The sequence below is a fragment of the Prosopis cineraria genome, unplaced genomic scaffold, assembly GCF_029017545.1.
Source record: "Prosopis cineraria cultivar Desert tree isolate PC_DT_omini unplaced genomic scaffold, ASM2901754v1 PC1173, whole genome shotgun sequence".
Lineage (NCBI taxonomy): Eukaryota > Viridiplantae > Streptophyta > Magnoliopsida > Fabales > Fabaceae > Prosopis > Prosopis cineraria.
Genome location: NW_026556498.1, coordinates 1 through 22,706, shown reverse-complemented (window position 1 = coordinate 22,706; position 22,706 = coordinate 1). Strand labels below are relative to the sequence as shown.

The 22,706-nt window shown below is 33.3% G+C and overlaps 2 protein-coding genes and 2 pseudogenes across 2 annotated transcripts; all 4 read left to right on the top strand.

Annotated features, from left to right (window-relative positions):
• Positions 1 to 911: 911 nt before the first annotated feature.
• On the top strand, positions 912 to 2,765 carry LOC129299478 (cytochrome P450 89A2-like; annotated as a pseudogene).
• A 2,534-nt stretch (positions 2,766 to 5,299) lies between these two features.
• On the top strand, positions 5,300 to 7,228 carry LOC129299481 (cytochrome P450 89A2-like). Its single transcript, XM_054937946.1, has one exon. It carries the CDS (start codon positions 5,507 to 5,509, stop codon positions 7,070 to 7,072), a length of 1,566 nt encoding a protein of 521 aa, XP_054793921.1. The 5' UTR covers positions 5,300 to 5,506; the 3' UTR covers positions 7,073 to 7,228.
• Positions 7,229 to 12,574: 5,346 nt separating this feature from the next.
• Positions 12,575 to 14,470, top strand: LOC129299483 (cytochrome P450 89A2-like). The gene has a single exon (XM_054937947.1). It carries the CDS (start codon positions 12,614 to 12,616, stop codon positions 14,159 to 14,161), a length of 1,548 nt encoding a protein of 515 aa, XP_054793922.1. The 5' UTR covers positions 12,575 to 12,613; the 3' UTR covers positions 14,162 to 14,470.
• A 287-nt stretch (positions 14,471 to 14,757) lies between these two features.
• On the top strand, positions 14,758 to 16,524 carry LOC129299479 (cytochrome P450 89A2-like; annotated as a pseudogene).
• The last annotated feature ends 6,182 nt before the right edge of the window (positions 16,525 to 22,706 follow it).

Below are 22,706 nucleotides of genomic sequence, written 5' to 3'. Positions count from 1 at the left end.
ATACTGTTATTACATTAATATTAATAAAATTAATAGATATAATTTATAAATAAAATCGAAAGGAATATTATTTATGCAAGTATGACAAATAAATAAATAAATAAATAAATAAATAAATAAATACAGAGAATATATAATCTCTCTCACACACACACGAGATTGCATGTGAGTATATTGTTACACGAATTAACATGAGAGTAGTTTTTCCGAAGAATTTTCAAAACTCCCGGGCACACGATTTACTAAAATTTTAAGAAAAAATTAATATTTTAATCCTTCAATTTTTAAGTCACTTGTAATTCAGTCTGTCAACTATAACTCGCTATGACTCAGTCCCTCAACTATAACTCACCTATGACTCAGTCCCTCAACTTTTGAATCACTTATAAATTAGTCCCTTAACTTTTGTTAATTTTTTCATGTTAATTTCTATCTCACATTAATGAATGAGAAGAGGGTATTTTAAAATAATATATGAGTATTTTTTACCCCTCTTATTTGATAAAAAAATTTAAAAAAAATTAAAAAATAAGGATCGAGTTATAGGTAAATCAAAAGTTGAGGGACTGAGTTGCAACGAGTTATAGTTGAAGGACTGAGTCGCAGCGAGTCATAGTTGAGGGACTGAGTTACAAGTGAGTTAAAAGTTAAAGGATTAAAAGATTAATTTTTTTAAATTTTAATTATATTTGGAATGAAATTATGCGTCCATTTATGCATTTTGCGTAAGCAGCTCAACAAATTGTCCTCGTTGAAGTGTTTTGTCACTGCTGCAACTCACGACTACCACATATTAGACTTTACTATATTTATCTTTGACAAACGCGGTACAAATCTTGGTCTAAAATTTCTCTAATTAAGGGCTAAAAAGCCAAAGCCTTTTACTGGCTCATACTCTCTCAACCGTGATCATGGGGTTGTGGTTGATCGTCTTTGTCACAATCTGTCTCTGTTTTTCCATCAGAGCTCTCATCAATCTTCTCTCTCCTCTTCTTCTTCTTCTTCTTCTTCTTCTTCTCCTCTCATCTCCCTCCTGGTCCTCTCCGGGTTCCCATCATCGGCAGTCTCATATGGCTGAGCAGATCACTCAGCGAACTCGAACCCATTCTTCGAAAGCTTCATGCCAAATATGGACCCATCGTCACTCTCCCAATCGGTTCTCGTCCTGCCATATTCATCGCCGATCGATCTATGGCCCACCAGGCACTTATCCAAAACGGCCTCGTCTTCTCCGATCGTCCCAAGGCCCTCGCCACCGAGAAGATCCTCAACAGCGACCAACATAACATTATCTCCGCCTCCTACGGCCCCAAATGGCGTCTCCTCCCGTCGCAACCTCGCCTCCGGGATACTTCACCCGGCGAGAATCAGATCGTTCTCGAGCATACGTAAATGGGTTTTAGATTTGCTAGTGACTCGACTTATAGTTGATTCAAAATCCAGCAATCCCATTGGAGTGAAAGACCATATCCAATATGCTATGTTCTGCTTGCTGGTGTTCTTATGCTTTGGTGACAAGTTAGACGACAAGCAAATCAAAGATATTGAATGCGTTCAGAGGAATATACTTTTGAGTCTAAGAAGATTCAGAACACTAAATTTCTGGCCAGCAATTACTCGAGTACTGCTCCGCAAGAAGTGGGAGAAGTTCTTGCAGATTAAGCAGGAACAGAAAGACGTGTTGATTCCATTGATAAGAGCAAGAAAGAAACTAAAGGAAGAGAGATCAAACCAAGAACAAGACGACAATAATGATAATGACGATGATAATAATGCGACAGAAGAACATATAGTGTCATATGTGGATACTCTGTTGGATTTGGAATGGCCTGGGGAGAAACGAAAACTCAATGAAGGTGAAATGGTTTCAATATGTTCGGAGTTTCTAAACGCAGGAACAGATACTACTGCTACTGCATTACAATGGACTCTGGCATGTTTGGTGAAGTACCCACAAATTCAACAGAGGCTTGTGGATGAAATAAGAGATGTAATGGGTGAGAGAGAGGACAAGGAAGCGAGAGAAGAAGATCTGAGCAAAATGCCATATCTCAAAGCTGTGATCTTGGAGGGACTCAGACGTCACCCACCTGCACATTTTGTGTTGCCACATGCTGTGTCAAAGGACATGGTGTTCAACAATTACTTGGTACCCAAGAATGGGTCTTTGAATTTCATGGTGGCAGAGATGGGGTGGGACCCAAAGGTGTGGGAGAATCCAATGGAGTTCAGGCCTGAGAGATTCTTGAGCACTGAGAAAAATAATGATAATAATGGTGAAACATTTGATATTACAGGAAGCAGAGAGATAAAAATGATGCCTTTTGGCGCAGGGAGAAGAATGTGTCCAGGTATGCATTGGCACTGCTTCATTTGGAGTACTATGTGGCCAATCTTGTATGGAAATTTGAATGGAAAGCTTGTGACGATGTTGATTTGTCAGAGAAAGTAGAATTTACAACAGTAATGAAACATCCATTGCAAGTTCGTTTGTGTCCGAGGTTTTAGATTTAGACCTGTAAGAGGAATACATCAGATTCATCCTTTCTACTGATGCTCAATTAATTAATCATCCATGTACGTGATATATGGATATTGTTTCCAAGTTTGTGTCTTTTACGTGAACTTCATTTAGCGGGTAGCTTGTGGAGTTTGTGTGAATATGAAATTGAGCAATTTTGTTTGGATAGGAGAAGCAATTTCTTCCTCTGGATCTAGAGATGAGATATTCATTCATGAATGTAATGAACATCCACAGTTATTTGGTTTTTTTAATCAATGAACTAGCACGTTTCAATTGTATCATAGTATCTTGCATTCCATTATCAGAACAGAGCAATGTTGTCTTTATTAAAGCATACAAATGATTCATATTGCTAGCCTTGCTCAAACTCACATCCATATCGTATTACGGTGATTACTAATTTTTGCAATAAAGCTTCTTTACATGCGGCACATGGCTTCCATTATTACTCTGACGTTAGAATTTTGGATCTATCCAATTAATTGCCAAGTATGTTTCACCCATTTCCGGAAACCTAACCTGCACAAGGTTTTTTAGGGGAGAATGTCAACGAGGGCCCTAAAAATCAAGCTAATAGCATGTAGGGATCAAATCATTTTGAAATTATTTTGCAAGCTTAAGAGTCCAAATTGCAATCAATTTTGTTGGTCCAATTACTAAAACATCTTTTTACCTTTTTTTTTTTTTGTCTTGTTAATGACCAGTCAAATGTGTCAAGGATCAAGGGTGGATTTAAACCCTTTATTCTCCAAAATGAAAAAAATCATTGAACCAACAAACACTTTAATATGTATAGTGCAAAATTATATATATATATATATATATATATTATAACTTTAATTTTGAAGTATTTTTACTTGTTATTGCATATCTTATATATCCTGTTTTGTATATATAAACATTCACTTGAGCATATTCAAAAATCACTTGTTCATATATGAAAAGAATTGTTAATTTTTTAAAACTTAATTTATTCTATTTTTCACAACTTGTTCATTCAATGTTAACAAGGTATCAATATTATGCCAAATAAAAATATATATGTTATAAATTTATTTTTCAAGCATTTTTACAAGTTTTTTTTTAATCATGGACATCTTGTTATATATATCTGAACAATCACTTATACAAATTTAAATATCATTTGTTCATACATAAAAAAGTTGTCAATTTTTTAACCTAATTTATTCTATTTTTCACAACTTGTTCCTTCAATATTAACAAGTTATCAGTATTATACTAAATAAAAACAGTATATCTTATAAATTTATTTTCAAATGTTTTCACAAGTTTTTATTAATCATGGACGTCTCGTTGTCTATATTTGAATAATCACTTGGGCCTATTCAAATATTATTTATTCATGCATAAAAAATTGTCAATATTTTTAAACTCAATTTATTCTATTTTTAAACAACTTATTCTTTTAATGTTAATAAGTTATCAATATTATATTAAATAAAAAAATTATATGTTATAAATTTATTTTTCAAACATTTTCACAAGCTTTTGTTAATCATGAATGTTTTATTGTGTATATCTAAATAATCACTCATACATATTCAAATATTACTTATTCATATGTAAAAAGAGTTGTCAATTTTTTCAAACTCAATTTATTCTATTTTTCACAACTTATTCCGTCAATATTAACAAGTTATCAATATTACACTAAATTTAAAAAAAAAATATGTTATAAATAGAATAAATTAGGTTTCAAAAAGTTGATAATTTTTGTGTGTGAATAAGTGATGTTTGAATAAATACAAGTGATTGTTTAGATATACATAACAAGACATTTATGATTAACAAAAGGCCATGAAAATACTTGTAAAATAAATTTATAACATATACTTTTTTATTTAACATAATGTTGATAATTTATTAACATTGAAGGAACAAATTATAAAAAATAGAATAAATTAAGCTTAAAAGAATTAACAACTTTCTTTATATATGAATAAGTGATGATCAAATATACACAACTGAATGTTATATGTACACAACAAGATATTTAGGATATATAATGAATATACTTACAAATGAAAGTTAGTGTGTGTGCGTACGTGTGTGCGAAAAAGTATATGCTATAAAGAGAATAAAATTGGGTTTTAAAAAATTGATAATTTTTTTGTTTGAATAAGTGATGTTTGAATAAACACAAGTGATTGTTCAGATACATACAACAAGATGTTATAATTAACAAAAGGTCATGAAAATACTTGTAAAATAAAGTTATAACATATATTTTTTATTTAACATAATGTTAATAATTTGTTAACATTGAAGGAATAAATTATGAAAGATAGAATAAATTAAGTTTAAAAAAATTAACAATTTTTTTTATGTGTGAACAAGTGATGATCAAATATGTATAACTGAATATTCATATATATATATAAAATATTCAAGATATATAATAATGAATATACTTAGAAATGAAAGTTATAATATATATATATATATATATAATTTTATATTATATATATATATATATTAAAGTGTTTGTTTGTTCAATGATCCTCTTTATTTTGAGAAATTAAAAAATTAAAGGTTGAAAGTCACTTTTAAACCCTTGGCACATTTGACGGGTTGTCGATATCCATCGACGACGATCGCCAATAGGGTTTTAAAATAGTATGGGCCCAAGATGCTATTAATTTTATTTTTAAGGCCCTCGTCAAGATTCTCCCTTTACTTAGAGTAGATACTTGGCAAATAAGTTGACTTTTGGTAAAAGTGCAATCTTTGTTCACCATTCAACCCATGAGACAAAATTCGGAGAAGGAGCACAAGAACATCTTAATAATTGATCTTGGAAGCCACGCAACAAAGAAACCTTCAAAGTCAATTTTCTCTGGATGGCGAGACGACGCCAATTGTCTCCTCACTGTAATTCTTTAAATTTCCGCTCACTTCGGAAAGCTTTTCCCAATCATACCTGTTATTACTATACGATCATTCTCTAACCCTAGTCCGATCATGGAAGTCTGGTTCATCGCCCTCGTCTCTCTCTGTGTTTGTCTTCTCTTCCGAGCCCTATTCAATCTTTCGTCTCCCTCCCGCCTCACACCTCTGCCGCCTGGTCCTTCTCGTATTCCCATCATCAGTAATATTCTTTTTCTGCGCAAATCATTCTTAGAAATTGAATCGTTACTGCGAAATCTTAGTGCCAAATACGGTCCCATCTTCTCTCTTCGTGTTCGGTCTCGTCCACTAATATTTGTTGCTGATCGATTCATTGCCCACCAGGCCCTGGTTCAAAACGGCGCCGTGTTCTCCGACCGTCCCAAGGCCCTTATCACCAGTAAGATTTTTAGCAGCGATCAACATGACATTAGCTCCGCCTGCTACGGCCCCACCTGGCGGGTCCTCCGCCGCAACCTCGCTTTCGAGATGCTTCACCCGGCCCGGATTAAATCCTTTTCGGGTTCTCGTAAATGGGTTTTGGACTTGCTTGTCAGCCGGCTCAAAGCTGATTCTGAATCAAGCAATTCTATTAAGGTGATCGACCACCTTCAGTACGCTATGTTCTGCTTGTTGGTGTTCATGTGCTTCGGTGAAAAGCTTGATGAGAAGCAAATTAGAGATATCGAGCATGTTGAACAACGTGTACTTTTGAGCGTGAGCAGATTCAGAGTGTTGAATTTCTGGCCGAGAATCACTCGCATACTGTTCCGCAAGAGGTGGCAGGAATTGCTCCAGACTCGGAAGGAACAGGAGAGTGTGTTGATTCCACTGATCAGAGCGAGGAAGAAAGCCAAGGAAGACAGGTTGAACAGATCTAAAGAGGATGCTGATAGCTCAGATCAATTTGTTGTGCCTTATGTGGATACTCTGTTGGATTTGGAGTGGCCGGAGGAGAAGCGAAAGCTTGAAGAATCTGAAATCGTGTCTGTGAGTTCAGAATTTCTTAATGCAGGGACAGATACAACAGCGACGGCACTGCAATGGATTATGGCAAATCTGGTGAAGCACCCACATATACCAGAGACGCTTGCGGAGGAAATTAGAGACGTGATCGGTGATAGAGAGGAGAAGGAAGTGAAAGAGGATGACCTGAACAAATTGCCATATCTCAAGGCTGTGATTTTGGAGGGACTAAGGCGTCACCCACCTGCACATTTTGTTCTGCCACATGCAGTGAAAGAGGATGTGGTACTGAATGGTTTCTTGATACCTAAAAATGGAACTATAAATTTCTTAGTGGCAGATATGGGATGGGACCCAAAGGTGTGGGAGAATCCAATGGAATTCAAGCCAGAGAGATTCTTGAACTCAGAGAAGCATGGAGATGAAGGGTTTGATATTACAGGAAGCAAAGAGATAAAGATGATGCCGTTTGGAGCTGGGAGAAGAATCTGTCCTGGTTATAATCTGGCCATGTTTCATTTGGAGTACTTTGTAGCCAATCTGGTTTGGAATTTTAAGTGGAAGGCTTCAAATGACGGTGTTGTTGATTTATCTGAGAAACAAGCCTTCACTGTGATGATGAAGAATCCTTTACAAGTTCACATATCTCCAAGAATTGTCCCCCCAGCACGGTAAGTTGGTATATATAGCAATGAGGCTTGTAAGTGTACAGCTAGTTTTATAGATGTGTATATTTTACTTATTAAGAAGTTGTGAGTCTGACTTTCTCATCTAAACTCTTGATAAATTCAAATTCAGTTTGGTATCTACCTGCCAGAACATTTCTGAGAATTACTATGGTTGTTTCCAGCTTCTTAGACTTCCACACACAGATAAAATTGGTTGATTGTTTGGTTTGTTGAGATGACCCGGAAGAGGAATATCAGATTCATCTTTTATACTGACATTGAAATTGTCCATGTACGTTAAATTATGCATGTTGAGAAAAGTAGTAATTCCTTGCTACGTAAGCTTCCAAATTTAGTTTGAGAGCAATGTTACGTTCATCCCTTATTTGCCATTTTATATCAGAACAGGGAATCTGGAAGTGTAACGATGGGTAGAACAGCCTTTTGGTTACCTCAAAAATAGTTTTGGTATGTACATATGTTTGAAATTGATTTTATGATTACCATAAAAACTTTTATCACTTACCAATTAAAATTGCCGCGATTGACAAGCACCTTCATTATTTAAACAAATTGTTGCAATTTAATCGAGAATTTTTTACCATTACTCTATATCTCGGGAGAAATGTCCTTTGTTATTAGCGGGGCTTGAGAGGAATGTCCTTTGTTATTAGCAGGACTTACTCCTTTTGCTAAGAGAATTTTTTTCACTTCACATTGTTGAATTTATTTAAATTTTGAATTGATTTCTTAACTTAATATTGTTTAAATTTAATATATAATAATTAAGTATATAAGTTTTTGAAATAACTACTTTTGATCCTATACTTTTTGGAGACCAAAATATCAATTTAATTTCAGTTTAAGACTAAAAAAATCATAAAACTTCGACCGAAGGTTCTTAAATAATAAAATGCATCATAAAACCACAAATTATTTTGATGTTAAATTTTGAAACTAAGTTCAGTAAATGAGATATTCATTCGCGAATGCAATAATACATTTATGCACAGTTATATGGTTCGTTTTAATTAATGAATAAGCATGTTTCAGTGGTATCATATTATCTTGCATTCCATTATCAGAACAGAGGAAACAGGGCAATATTGTTTTTATCAGAACAAAATAAATGATCAAGATTGCTAGCCTTGCTGAAACCCTCAAACCCGTGTCGTATTACAGTGATTACTATTTTAGCAGTCAAGCTTTATATATGGTATATGACTTCCATTACTCTTAAAGTGAAGAATTTTGGATCGATCCAATTAAGGCCAAGTATGTTTCACAATCACGTGTCCTGGCAACTCAACCTGTATAAATGTATTTGGAGCAGATATTTTTTCAGTCCCAGCTAAGAAAAATATTGACTATGATTGGATTTTTGAGATAAAAATAGTAAAGGAAGAGCTACAAAAGTTTAGTAAGTAACTTAAAAATTTCACGAATTTTTTTTTTGGGCCAAAGAGAAACACTATATTTCACAAAGTTTTAGCCCCAATTGTTATTTCCGACTTTAGCTAATAGCAACATATACAATTTTACGAGGACATTTGAGAGATACAAACATAATTCCACTGAACAAATCTCACCATCACTTCTTTTCTAGCAAAGCATAATGCAGTCATGTTCAATTGTTATTTTATTATGAATTAATACGTCATAATATAATTCAGAAAGAAGTAGCAACGGTTGAATTTCTTTAAAATAAAAATTGTACCAAATCTATTTTCCGAAGAGTAAATATACTTGTTTATTGTACTGTGATAAATAACACCCATTTCAGATTTTCTATCTTTGATCAGACTCTACCTTCAGAAGGGTTCAGAGAAGACAATTCTTTATAAATGAAAATAGTGTATAACTAATTTTCTTTTTCCTCCCCGTACTTTGCAAATATAAGATGTTGCCTTTCGGCAAAGGTGTAATCTTTATTCACGATTCAGTCCCATGAGAGAAATTCAGAGATAGAACGCAAAAACATTTAACAGAACCAGAAACCTCCAACGTCAGATTATCTTGTTCCGTGTTCAATTTCTCTGCATGACGAGATGACACTAATGTTACTATCCATTCGTCCTCTTCGTTCTTAACCTTAATCATGGAGATCTGGTTTATCGTCCTCGTCTCTCTCTGTCTCTGTCTTATCATCCGAGCCCTCTTCAATCTTTCTTCTCCCTCTCGCGCCATCCCTCTACCGCCTGGTCCTCCTCGTATTCCCATCATTAGTGGCATTCTTTTTCTGCGCAAATCGTTCTTAGAAATTGAATCCCTACTCCGACAACTTGGTGCCAAATACGGTCCCATGTTTCACTCCTTGTATTATGTCTCGTCAGCTAATATTTGTAGCTGATGGATTTATTGCGCACCAGGCCCTGGTTCAAAATGGCGCTGTGTAAGATTTTTACCTGCGATCAACGTGACATTGTCAAGGCTGTGATTTTGGGGGGACTAAGGCGTCATCCACCCTACACATTTTCTACGCATTTTCAATCAGAGATGTGATTGGTGATAGAGAGGAGAAGGAAGTGAAAGAAAAGGATCCGAACAAATTGCCATATCTCTAGGCTGTGATTTTGGCGGGACTTTGGTTTCATCCACCTACACATTTTCTTCTGCCACATGTTGTGAAAGAAGATGTGGCATTGAATGGTTTCTCGATACCTAAAAACGGAATTTTGAATTTCTTGGTGGCAGAGATGGGATGGGACCCAAATGTGTGGGAGAATCCAGTCGAATTCAAGCCAGAGAGATTCTTGAACGCAGAGAAGAAGGGAGATGAAGGGTTTGATATTACAGGTAGCAAAGAGATAAAGATGATGCCATTTGGAGCAGGGTGAAGAATGTTTCCAGGTTATCACCTGGCAATGTTTCATTTGGAGTACTTTGTAGCCAATCTGGTTTGGAATTTTGAGTGGAATGTTTCCGATGATGGGGACGTTGGTTTATCCGAGAAACTAGCGTTCCCTGTGATGATGAAGAACCAATTACAAGTTCATATATCACCAAGGGTCTAATTAATGTCAAAGTCTTAGCCATAATAACTAAATATAAGTAGACAATGGTTCTTGGCCTTCATGCCTATGTTTGAGTTTTGTACTTTCATTAATTGTGCATTTTTTTCTCACTCAGGACGGTTCGTTTTCTTACTCAAATTGTAAAATCTTTTGACTCTAAATTAAAATTAAATTGAACTTTTTGGTTTTAGACTATCATTTCATTTCCCTTGAACTTTAATCACATTTTTTTTCGGTCACAACTTTAATCACATTATTTATATTAATTCCAATAAAATAACACGACGTACTTTTGTTCCCACCACAACTTTACTTTAATTATTTTTCTATTTACTTGTCAATTGTGTGATCCTATTCTACAAGTACCCCTTGACTATACTTGGGATTTGGTTTATATTATTATTGTTGGTTGAATTTGAATTTGGTGAGTTCTAGATGTTCTATTCTTTATTAACAAGCCACCTTCAGAAAAATTAAGAGAAGACACATTTTTAATGATTGAAAACACTGAAAAATTTTATTTTTAACCAACAGTGCAACAAAGGAAAATCATTCAAGGCCCTACGTAGAAATAAAATTACATGCTGAATTTAAAAAATTAGGGTATATAACAACTGGTTTTTTAGTTGAAATTGAGTTGTGTAAAAGTTTGGTTATCTTATCCAACTTAATCCAACTCGAACAAGTTCAATTCAGCCTAGTCCAATAGAAAAATTAGTTTAAAGGACTAAAGAAACCAAAAAGATCAAAATAACTTCTCAAGTTGGACTGGATAGAAAACCAAGCTCTCAAACCATTTAGTCCTATTTGATCCTATAAAACTATTTTAATATAATTTTAATTATTTTTAATATATTTGAATAGTTTGAATGTAGTATTTCCTTCATTCACATTTCGCCCTTCTATTTAATAAAATTTTAATTTAACTTGCCATTAAATTATTGTTGTAATGTATGTTAGATATGTTGTCGAAGTTTATTAAATGTTGTTGTTGCTGTTCTTGAAGTTTTTAATTTGAATCATTTGGATTATAATTGAAATATTTTTATTTGTTTTTGTTAGAGACTGTTATGAATTTTTTATGATTATAAGTATTTTATTATTTTAATTGAGTTTATTGGAATGAAATGAATTGTTACTTCTCATATAAGGGAAAAAAAGTGAAGTGAATACTGAACTATAAGGATCAATATTCTAGTCCTATAAACCAAGTCTGATTTTATTAATTTTTGGGTTACAATTAAATCAGACCGAATTATGGGTTGGCTAACCCAGTTCTTTTTATAAAAAAAAAAAGATTTTGAGTTAGGTCAAAATTTAATTTTATCAAGTCTTTTTTAAAACTTTTTTGTTGGAATGAAAATGCCCCTAAAGAAAATAAAACAATACAGAATGTAGATACTATAATGGTAAATTATGAATGTTTAGTTGTAATTTATAAACAATATATTTGAAATTATGAAAATAATAGATCCTCAGTAATCTAAATTTGATATACTTGATATATTTGCGTTTGTAGATTATGAAAATTTAGTAGTAAATTAGGTGCAATTTCATTTATGAATTACAGAAGCTCAATAAAAAAATCATTTGGAGCCTACATTTGTCATATGTTGGATGTAAAATTACACCGAAAATTTGAGAATTTAGTTGTAAATTATGTGTGATTCACTTGTAATTAAATTATAAAAGAAAACTTAGTAGTAAATCATATGAAAGTTGATAGTAAAATATGGAAGCAAAATATATACAAACACAAATACAAAACATAAAAAAAGGTAAACCAAACTAAAGCAAGAATTAGGAAGGGCCTTTTGAATTTCAGTTGAGACAATTAATTATAAAAAATTAATATGAAAAAAAATAAATATTGTGTTTTGGTGTATTTTGCCAAAATCATGGCTTTGGTTCAAAAAATTGATTAATAATGCGTATCTAAACAAGCACAAAAACTAACATAGCAATGCAATTCGGTACCCAAATTTCAAAAAAAAAAAAAAAAAACAACAACAACAAAGACCAGACATTGTAAGCCAACAACCTGCAAATTAGATTTGGGAATTAAATTTGTCATCTCTAATTTACAAGTAAATTTTCTATAATTTACGACTAATTAAGTTCTTGTAATTCAAGGCCATATATCGTTTTCCGTCATGCTTGACAAAAAATGTTGTCTCTCGTGTGTAATCTGATTATCTCTCAAACTAGGGGCTCGCGGACGAGAATATGTATTTAGAGAGGCCCTTAACTGCCATTTTCTCTCTCGTAACGGTCCACCCTTTTACCATGAGGGAAAATTCCGCGAAGGAACACCATATATATATATATATATATATATTAATCGAAGAATCTTGGAGGCCACGAGAAGTTCAAACTTGTGCTGTCCTGTTCCCATTGTTCTGTCATCTGTGTTCAAATTCTCTGGATCATCCCTTTAAATTCTCGTCATCTCACTGAACTATTCTCACTCATGTTCATCACTAATCACTATAACTACGCATTTATCCTCTTCTTCATTCTTAATAACCATAATCATGGAAGTTTGGTTCATCGTCCTCGTCTCTCTCTGTCTCTGCATAACAATCCGATCCTTCTGCAATATTCTTTCTTTTTCTCGCTCCACTCCTCTACCACCTGGGCCTCCTCGTATCCCCATCATTACCAATCTTCTTTTTCTGCGCAGGTCCATCTTAGAAATTGAATCTGTACTCCGAGATCTTCGTTCCAAATACGGTCCCATCTTCACTCTTCCTGTTGCGTCCCGTCCACTTATATATGTAGCTGACCAGTCTATTGCCCACCAAGCCCTTGTTCAGAACGGCGCTGTTTTCTCCGACCGTCCTGAGGCAGTTTTTGCCAGTAAGGTCTTCAGTTGCGACCAGCATGACATTAACTCTGCCTTCTATGGCCCCACATGGCGGGCTCTCCGCCGCAACCTCACCTCCGAAATGCTTCACCCGACCCGGATTAAATCCTTCTCTGGTTCCCGTAAATGGGTTGTGGACATTCTTATCAATCGGCTCAAATCTGATTCTGAATCAGGCAATCCTATCAAGTTGATAGACCATCTTCAATATGCTATGTTCTGCTTGTTGGCGTTCATGTGCTTCGGCCAGAAGTTAGACGAGAAGCAAATGAAAGAAATCGAGGATGTTCAACGACGCGTGGTTATGAGCTTTAACAGATTCAGGGTGCTGGATTTCTGGCCGAGAATCACTCGCATATTGTTCCACAAACTGTGGCAGGAAATGTTCCAGACTAAGAAGGAACGGGAAAGTCTTTTCATCCCACTGATCAGGGCGAGGAAGAAAGCCATAGAAGAGAGATTGAACAGAGCTAATGAGGACAATCATAGCTCAGATAAACTTGCCATGCCTTACGTTGATTCTTTGCTGGAACTGGAGTGGCCTTTGGAGAAGCGTAGGCTTGAAGAATCTGAAATCGTATCCATATGTTCAGAGTTTCTAAGTGCAGGGATAGATACAACAGCTACGACAATGCATTGGATTATGGCAAATCTGGTGAAGTATCCATATATTCAAGAGAGGCTTGTGGAGGAAATTAGAGATGTGATTGGTGACAGAGAGGAGAAGCAAGTGAGAGAGGATGATCTGAACAAATTGTCATATCTCAAGGCAGTGATTTTGGAGGGACTGAGGCGTCACCCACCTACACATTTTGTGATACCACATGCAGTAACAGAGGATGTAGTGTTGAATGGTTTCTTGATACCTAAAAGTGGAACTATAAACTTCTTGGTGGCAGAGATGGGAAGGGACCCAAAGGTGTGGGAGAATCCAATGGAATTCAAGCCAGAGAGATTCTTGAACGGCAAGAATAATTATGAAGCGTTTGATATTACAGGAAGCAAAGAGATAAAGATGATGCCGTTTGGAGCAGGAAGAAGAATTTGCCCAGCTTATAATCTGGCAACGTTTCATTTGGAGTACTTTGTAGCCAATCTGGTTTGGAATGTTGAGTGGAAGGTTTCAGATGATGGTGATGTTGATTTATCTGAGAAACAAGAGTTCACTGTGGTAATGAAGAACCCATTGCAAGTTCATGCATCTCCAAGGTTTTAAACCTGGACAAGGAATATTAATTCACGAGAAACTTGGCCCCACTGCTGGGGAAGATACTTGGGGCATTTTACTTATCAAGGGCTTGTTTAGTGTTTACTATTAAATAAATTTATACAGTTCGGTATCTAGTTACCATAAAATTGATGAGAATTAAGATGGTTGTTTCTAGCTTCTTACTTAGGCTTAAATAAAATCTTGTCAACGTTCTTGGTGGCACCCCGTGATACACAGAACTATAATATTATTCTCTGCTTGTAATTTTCTGATGACTTGTTTTAGTCGCAGATAATATGCCTTTCAAACAATTAATGCTAGCAAATGTGGCATCAGCCTCTAATCAACAAAAAACCTTACTCCTTTTCTTAATTTTTAAGTTAAAATTTAAAATCATTTTTTAAAACATGTTGACAAATTTATTCTAATTTTTGTTCGCTATTACTAGATATGAGATCCATAAACTTATTCGATAAAATAATATTTATCTTAATTTTTTATTAAAAAAAGAAAGCAAATAAAATAAAAATTTAATAAATTAAAAATATTTACATGCTTTGACCCAACTGACAACGACATTTGCCGCCATAACTTCCTTTGAAATGGAGATAGTCCGATACCAATACCATAACACAGAATTCATTATCCTTTTAGCAAACGAAGCATCTCAGATTTGAACGAAAAAGAATTCAGAGAAACAAAGACACCAACATTTCAGATCATTAGTTGGCAGTGTGCCAACGTTGTCTGGAAATCATCGAGCTTCAAATCCACCACCTTGTTTCAGGTCCTATATTTTCCCTCATTTTCACAAGCTTCTCTCACTTCTCGATTATGGAGTTTTGGCTCATCCTCATTATCTCTCTATCTCTGCCTTCTCATAAAACTTTTCCTCGCTTTTCTCTTCCCCTCTAATTACTCCCCTCCTTGTCTTCCCATCATCGGTTCTCTTCTCTTTCTGCGCAAACCATTCTCAGAACTCGAACCCATTTTCAAAATTTTCATACCAGATATGGTTCCATCGTCACTTTCCCATTTGGTTCCTTGTTCTACTGTATTCATAGCTGATCGATCTCTCACCCACCAAGCTCTCATTCAAAACGGTGCCATCTTCTCTGACCGCCCCAAGTCCTGGCCACCAGCAAGATCTTCAATAGTAACTAGCATAACATCAGCTCTGGTTTCTACGGCCCCACATGGCACCTACTCCGTGGCAACCTCTCTCACAGGCTGCTTAATCTGACCCGAATCAAATCCTTCTCGGGTACTCGTAGTTGGGTTTTGAACACACTTCTGAATCGCCTCAAATCTGACTCAGAATTATCAAGCAAATCCATCACAGTCATTGACCATCTTCGACGTGCTATGATCTGTTTGCAGGTGTCCATGTGCATCGGTGAAGAATCAGACGACAAGCATCTTATGGAGATAGAACATATTCAACATCGTTTAACGTCGAACTTGCACGAGTCCAATAAGCTTAATTTCTGGCCGAGTCTCTCTCGTACTTTTTTTCGCAAGCGTTGGGAAGAACTGCACCGAATTCGAAAGGAACAGGAGAATGTGTTGATTCCACTAAAAAGAGCGAGAAAGATAGCAAAAGAAGAAAAGTTGAACAAAGCTAAGGAGGACAATGACAAAAAAGATGAATATATAGTTTCATACGTGGATACGCGATTTGCAAATGCCAGAGGAGAAACGAAAGCTTAATGAAGATGAACTCATTTCAATATGTTCTGAAATATTGATTGCAGGAAGTGATACAACAGCAACAGCATCACAATAGATCTTGGCAAATTTGGTGAAGTACCCAAAAACCAGCAAAAGCTTGCAGAGGAGATAAGGGATGTGGTGGGTGAGAGAGATGAAACAAAAGTTAAAGAGGATGATTTGATCAGATTGCCATATTTTGGAGGGACTAAGGTGTCATTCACCTGGACATTTTGTGTTGCCACATGCAGTATCAGAGGAAGTGGTTTTTAATAACTATCTGGTGCCTAAGAATGGGACTATAAACTTCATGGTGGTGCAGATTGGGTTGGATACAGAGGTATGGGAAGATCCCATGGAGTTTAATCTAGAGAGGTATGGTTCTTGAGGAGTGAGAGAAAAATGGAGGCGAAGCATTTGATATTGCAGGAAGGAAAGAGATTAAAATGATGCCATTTGGGGTAGGGAGAAGAAAGTGTCCAGGATATAATTTGGCAATGCTTCATCTGGAGTACTTTGTCTTCGTGGCGAATCTGGTTTGGAATTTTAAGTAGAAGGCTGCAACTGATAATGTTGATTTGTCTGAGAAACAAGAATTTGCCGTGGTTATGAAGAATCCATTACATGTCTATTTATGTCCAAGGTTTTTTGACCCATAATGCCAGGAACAATGAATCTTTATGGGAATCTGCTCTTGTAATCATGCATGGCAAGCTATTTAACACTGCTATAAAAAAATTAAATAAAAACAATTTATATAATGCCATTTATTAAATGAGTAGATGTAAAAACATTTTATAAACACAGGCAAGAATTTAAAAAATTATTATTAAACGGTAATACAAAAAACGATTTTATAATAAAATAAATACATAACCATTTAATATTTGTCTTATTTTCACGAGCTCTGACCCCAATGTAATATCAAACGGTTTTGGGTAGCGAACCATTTAGTATTTTACCAAGTAGTTTCATTTGCAGAACCATTTTAACGGTTCTGTTAAAGGAATCGCTTAGTATTTGATTTTAAAAAACCTCTCGGCTCCCTCTCCTAACCTAAATCTAAAACATTCAGCTCAAAAAAAAAAAAAAAAAACCAAAGACTCACCTTGCTTGAAACTCCCAAACCACTATTTTCGGCCATTCCTTGCCTTCCTCCACCAAAAAAGGGCCATGGGTCGGTCATTGTTGTGGCCACCGTTTGCATTGGTGGTGGTTCTCTCATTGTGACTCGTCTTGCGTGTGTTTTGACAATGGGTTTTAGTTGTTTCTTCAATGTCGTTTGCTCGCTAGTGTGCTCTCCGCTCTTTCTCCATTGGCTGTCATTCCACCACAGTTCCTCCACTACTTCGTTTCTATCCCATCTCTTCCTCATTTTTGGCTGTGTGTTTTGCTTGTCGACAAAGGTAAGCTTTTTAAAAAAATGAAAAAAATTATATATAAAAGATTAGGAGGATTTTATTTCAATTTAGATTAATGAGTGACTGAATGTAGATGAAATGGTTACTCTGTAGCCTTTCTATTACTATGAAATTGTTGTGGCATTTTTGTTCCAAGCTTCTGCGATATTTGTTCTTAAATTGTTAAATGTGTTTGAATTTAATTTTGATTGGAATTGCTGTATGTGAATTTTGTTATGAAATTGTCCTTAGTTTAATGTTGAATTTGGTGAAAAGAAACATTAAGTTTGGGATTGCTTACTTTTATGCTGGCGTGCCACAGAATTTTTTTTGGGTCAAATTTTAGTTTTTGAATTTAAGTTGAATAGAACTCCTCTATGTGAATGTTTTTCCAAAAATCACTTTTTTTTTAAATTTAATTATTATTGCTATATACTTCCTAATTATACTCATTGCCATAGGGGACAATGGATGTTATTTATGATCAATCCAACTATTGAGAAAGTATGGTACCTTGACCCTGTTTGTTGTGGCAATCTCGGCAATTGGCCGCATATAGTGAAGATGATTAATTAATAAGCTGACTAAGTTTTGGAAATCTCGATAATATTTTATATGAATATTTCTCATATCAAGTTTTCTATTACACATTAAACCCATTGTCATGTACAGCATTAAGGTTGATCAATCAGCAATTCTAACAATTAATAAGGGGTAGCGATCACTTTAATACAGTGACATCATAACAATTATCAAGACACATGTATTTATCATTAATTATGTTAACAGTTACAAGGTCATGTCATATCATTAACTGACCAGATTTTTTGTTCATTATGGGATTATAGTGCCTAGAACAACCAGACAAAGCCATGAATTGTGGGTATACTGCCATGAAATACATGAAAGACATAATTCAACACATTCCTGTTGGGACTCTTTAAACAATGTATATATGTCATCAATCTTCTCATCGTTATATTTTTTATTAATTAATATGACTTTAATTTGTTTTGTTGTTTTTGCATATAGTACTATGAGGACACATACTATGACACATTTATTGAGGCTCAAATAAAAGAAGTCCTTTGAAGAGCTACTACATAGTATTTTCAAGTGTGGTTTAGTTATGACTATGACCATCAGCAACAATAGTAAGGCAATTGATCTTATAGATATACATTTAAGTGTATATTAGTTTGCCAAAAGTTCATTTGCTGAAAGTTTATTTGATAAAAGTTAGTAAAATAAAAGTCAGTTATTATGACGAAATTTGTGTTGTTTAAATACATTTTTTTAAATTAATTAATAAACTGAAAGTTATTTGGGTTGATGATAATTTGTGCTTTTGTATATACCATAACCATAAAGGACATTAAGTTATGATGATTTATAATTTTTATTATACAAATATAATATATTAAAAATATTTTAAACAATGTGAAAAATTTAAAATAATATAAAATTAATATGTTAAATATTAAAAATAAAAAAATATAAATTTAATATGTTAAAAAAATTATGTAATAAATGATTCAACATTCATTAATATTCGACATTCATTACTGGACGAGGGCGTACTAACGACACAAGGAGGGAGATAGGAGAAGTTCGATTGAGGAATGATCGACAATGTTGAGAGGAGTAGATATGAAAGAGAATATGAGGACTGTGAATTAAACTCTTGTGAATAAAGCAACCAAAAAAAAAATCAAGAATAGCATGGTCAATTAAAAGGGTAAGTACACATTTATTCATATCATTAAATGCCCAACTCACATATCACGTTTGAAATCCAACTCAAAATAGTGTTTCAAAATTCACTTCCATACCCCATTTCAATCCACATTTCAAAAACTCATTTATTAAACTAAAAATTTTTTAAACAGCTATTGACATCTGAAAAGTTCAATAGCACTTTCTAGATGCCAAAAGCTGTTTATCCAAATGTGCACTCTAAAATTAGCATCATAAATTATTATAAGTATACTTGTTTAAATTTTGAGATTTAGAGCCTTATATTTGCTACTAATTAATTTAACTTAAGCAACTTCAAATTATAAATAGCTTTTATTTAGGAATTCATGATATATATATTTCATGTATATAATTTGGTGTGGTGGCCTTAGAAATTTTGTTTTTGGGGTACATATTTTGTGTTGGAATCTGCTTTTCTAATGTAAAATGTAGAGGGTTGCTATGTAACCCAATATTTTAAAAAAAAATAGTCATAATATTAAATGATTATGTGAGAAAACCATGTAATATTATGACAAAAATAACAGTGCATAAATATAAATAGCTGTCTCATTACTACCATTATATATATATATATATATATTAAATGGTTATTCTGTCACAACTGTTTAATTTGTTCTAATATTAAAGTGATTCCCAATCAGATCTCTCTAAATCTCAAACTCAAATTAAACTATTTTTAGATAAAAATCATTTAACAAATAAAGAATATTAAATGGTTAATAACCGTTGAATAGAGACTACAAGAATATTCAACGCCACATTATTTACGTTCATAATCGTTTAGCATTAGTAAAAATACCGTTTTATAAACCCATTTTCATAGTAGTGTGACATGATTAAGAATACACTTTCATTTTGATAGATATACAGATTTGAAATGTTAGAAAAAAATTGCCCTTCCTACGTGGAAAATTTGCTTATAGAATGAGAAATTCTTTCACAAACGCGGTACACTATGTCATTTATAATTTATCCAATAAAAACATGTCATGTCAAATGATTGTTACTATAAATTTATTTTGTTATTAATGATTATGAAGTGAAAAAAGATAAGAAAAGAAATTCTAAAAATAAAGTCATTAAAAATAATAACATATAAAAGTTTATTTGATTGAATAGGTGTTAACATTGCATGTTTTTATTAAATAAATTATAAATGACATAATGTATCGAGTTTATGCAAGAATTTTTCTTGTAGCATAAGAGATTTGTATACTTTAATTAATGTTTGGTTTGGGTTTTTGTTGCTTATAACAAATGTTTTAAAACCAAAACCAAATTTTTTCCAAAAAGAAAAACTAAAACCAATTAAAGGCTAAATATTATGTTTGGATATATAAGAATTTGCCCAAATGACTTTTCTTTCAAAAACATTTCGACCCATGCAAGTTGCACAAAAAGAATTATTAATTTTTTTTCGTTGTATGTCAGCTGCCATGTGGTTTTCATTAATATGTATAATTTAAGTAATTAATCTGATATATTTAATATACTTGCATCTAATTAAATCAAAACATGTAAATTTTAATATGTTAATAATATTAATAATAAAATTTATTATAGAATAAATAAATTATAAATGATATACATATCTTGATTTAATTAAAAATAAATATATTAAGTATATAAAGTTAGGTATATAAGTTTTCCCTTCACTAATTTCATATTAAATTTTTGTTGTCCAAATATAAGGAAAATGTGACTGCAAGAGGTTTATAGCCAAAAAGCAAAAGCTCAATTTGACATTGATTTTGCAGTTCGTACCACTAAGCTACAATTATCGACTCTAATTGATAGCTCTTCTTTTCACCCTATAGAATATAGAACCTACAACTTTTTTTTCTTCTTCTTTTGAGTAAATTATTATTACTTTCCTTCTATTTTACTAAAATTACAGGAACCTCCCTCCTGTTTCAAAACATAACTTTAGTCCAATTTTAACATGTTAGGAATATTCTATTAAATATTTTAAAATATTTAATTTTTTCTTATAATCAATTATGTTGGAAAATTTACAATTACTAATTTGCTCTTATAATTAAATTGTATACTCTCTCCATCCAAATTTAATGAACTTTAAATGATCAATTATGATAATAATTAAATAATTTATTTTACTGTTATCATTTTAGTAACTAGTGGAGGCCCATTCTTTGAAGCAATTAAAAAATTTTATGATTGTTCAAAAATTATGAAACTTTGTAGATTTCATCCTTATATCATCCTTAGAAAATGTATAAAAAATTACATGAATCGGAGGTTTTTAGGTCCCTCAACTGAGGTATTGTCATTTTACAAAAAACATATATGTTCATATTAGAGTGGAAAAAGCTTGTATTACTCTTTAAGAGTGAAACCCTGGCCTCAAAGGGGGCTCCCCTATTTTTTTCATGGACCCTCCAACAAGCTATTGGTGCATTGTGCCATGTGTAATAAAAAGAATCAAGGTCCGAGCAAGCATAGGCAAACCCTAGGCAAGCACATAACAAGTATTGACAAAGTTTGTACAAATGTACGCAAAACCAAGCAAATTTGTAGCTAGTGTTGGCAAGGTTTGAGCAAGTGTTGGCAATATACGGAAAATGTTGGCAATATCAAGAAAATGCGTGGCAAGTGATAGTAAGGTTTAGGAAAGTATTGGAAGTCTAATGCAAGATTGTTGGCAAGGTTTAGGCAAGTGTTGTAGCCTCAACCAAGCTTATGACAAGCATTACCAACTCTAAATAAGCTCATGTAAAGTGTTGGCAAACCCGAATAAACTTATGGTGAGTGTTGGCAAGGTTCAAGGTTTGCCTACACTTGCCCTGAAACTAGAGTCATTTTATCGTGCATCGCGCAACATGCCAAGCACAAGCACGAGGTTTTTGAAGGTCCATGAAAAAATAGAGGGACCATCTTTGGGCCGGGTTGACTCCTCCTAAAAAGTAATATGAACTTTTTTTATTTTAGCACAAATAGACATATTTTTTTTTAAAACAACAACATTCTAATTGAAGGACCTAAAGACCTCCAATTCATGTGACTTTTTGTAGGCTTTTTGAAGTTAATATGAAGATAAAATTTGTAAAGTCTCATAATTTTTGGACAACTGTAAAATTTTTTTAATTTTTTTAATCGTTGCAAAAAGTATAGCCTCTACAGGCCGACAAAATGATGACGATTTTACAAAGTGTTCGTACAGTAGAATAAACATAAATCATATTAAATAATTTAGCTCTTATCATATTAAATACCTATTTCATTGAGTTGCAAGTTTATAATATTATCTTAGCCAACCTATGTGTGTAATTTTTAAAAATTAATAAATAAATAATTTTACATAACTAAAAGTAAAATGAATAAAAATGTAAAAAAATGTATGAATTAATTTTTTGGTATTTTAAATGATTTTAAGGTAATACTTATGTCCAAAGACAAGGTATTTTGGTTCAATAAATGTAACTTAATAGTCTATTAATAACAATTTGGTTGGATGGAAATGAAATCTTTAAAGTGAAAGAGAGGTTTGTATTTTGTTATTATTGATTTTTGAGAGAAATTTGCACAAGTTTTAAAATAAAAAAAGATATATGTAATTAAGATAAAATAGAAGGTAGATAAATATATTTTACTCTTTTTTTTTAAAACATGTAGGGTAATTAAGTTAAGAGGCACTTTGGCATAGTAAATACTCCCTCCGT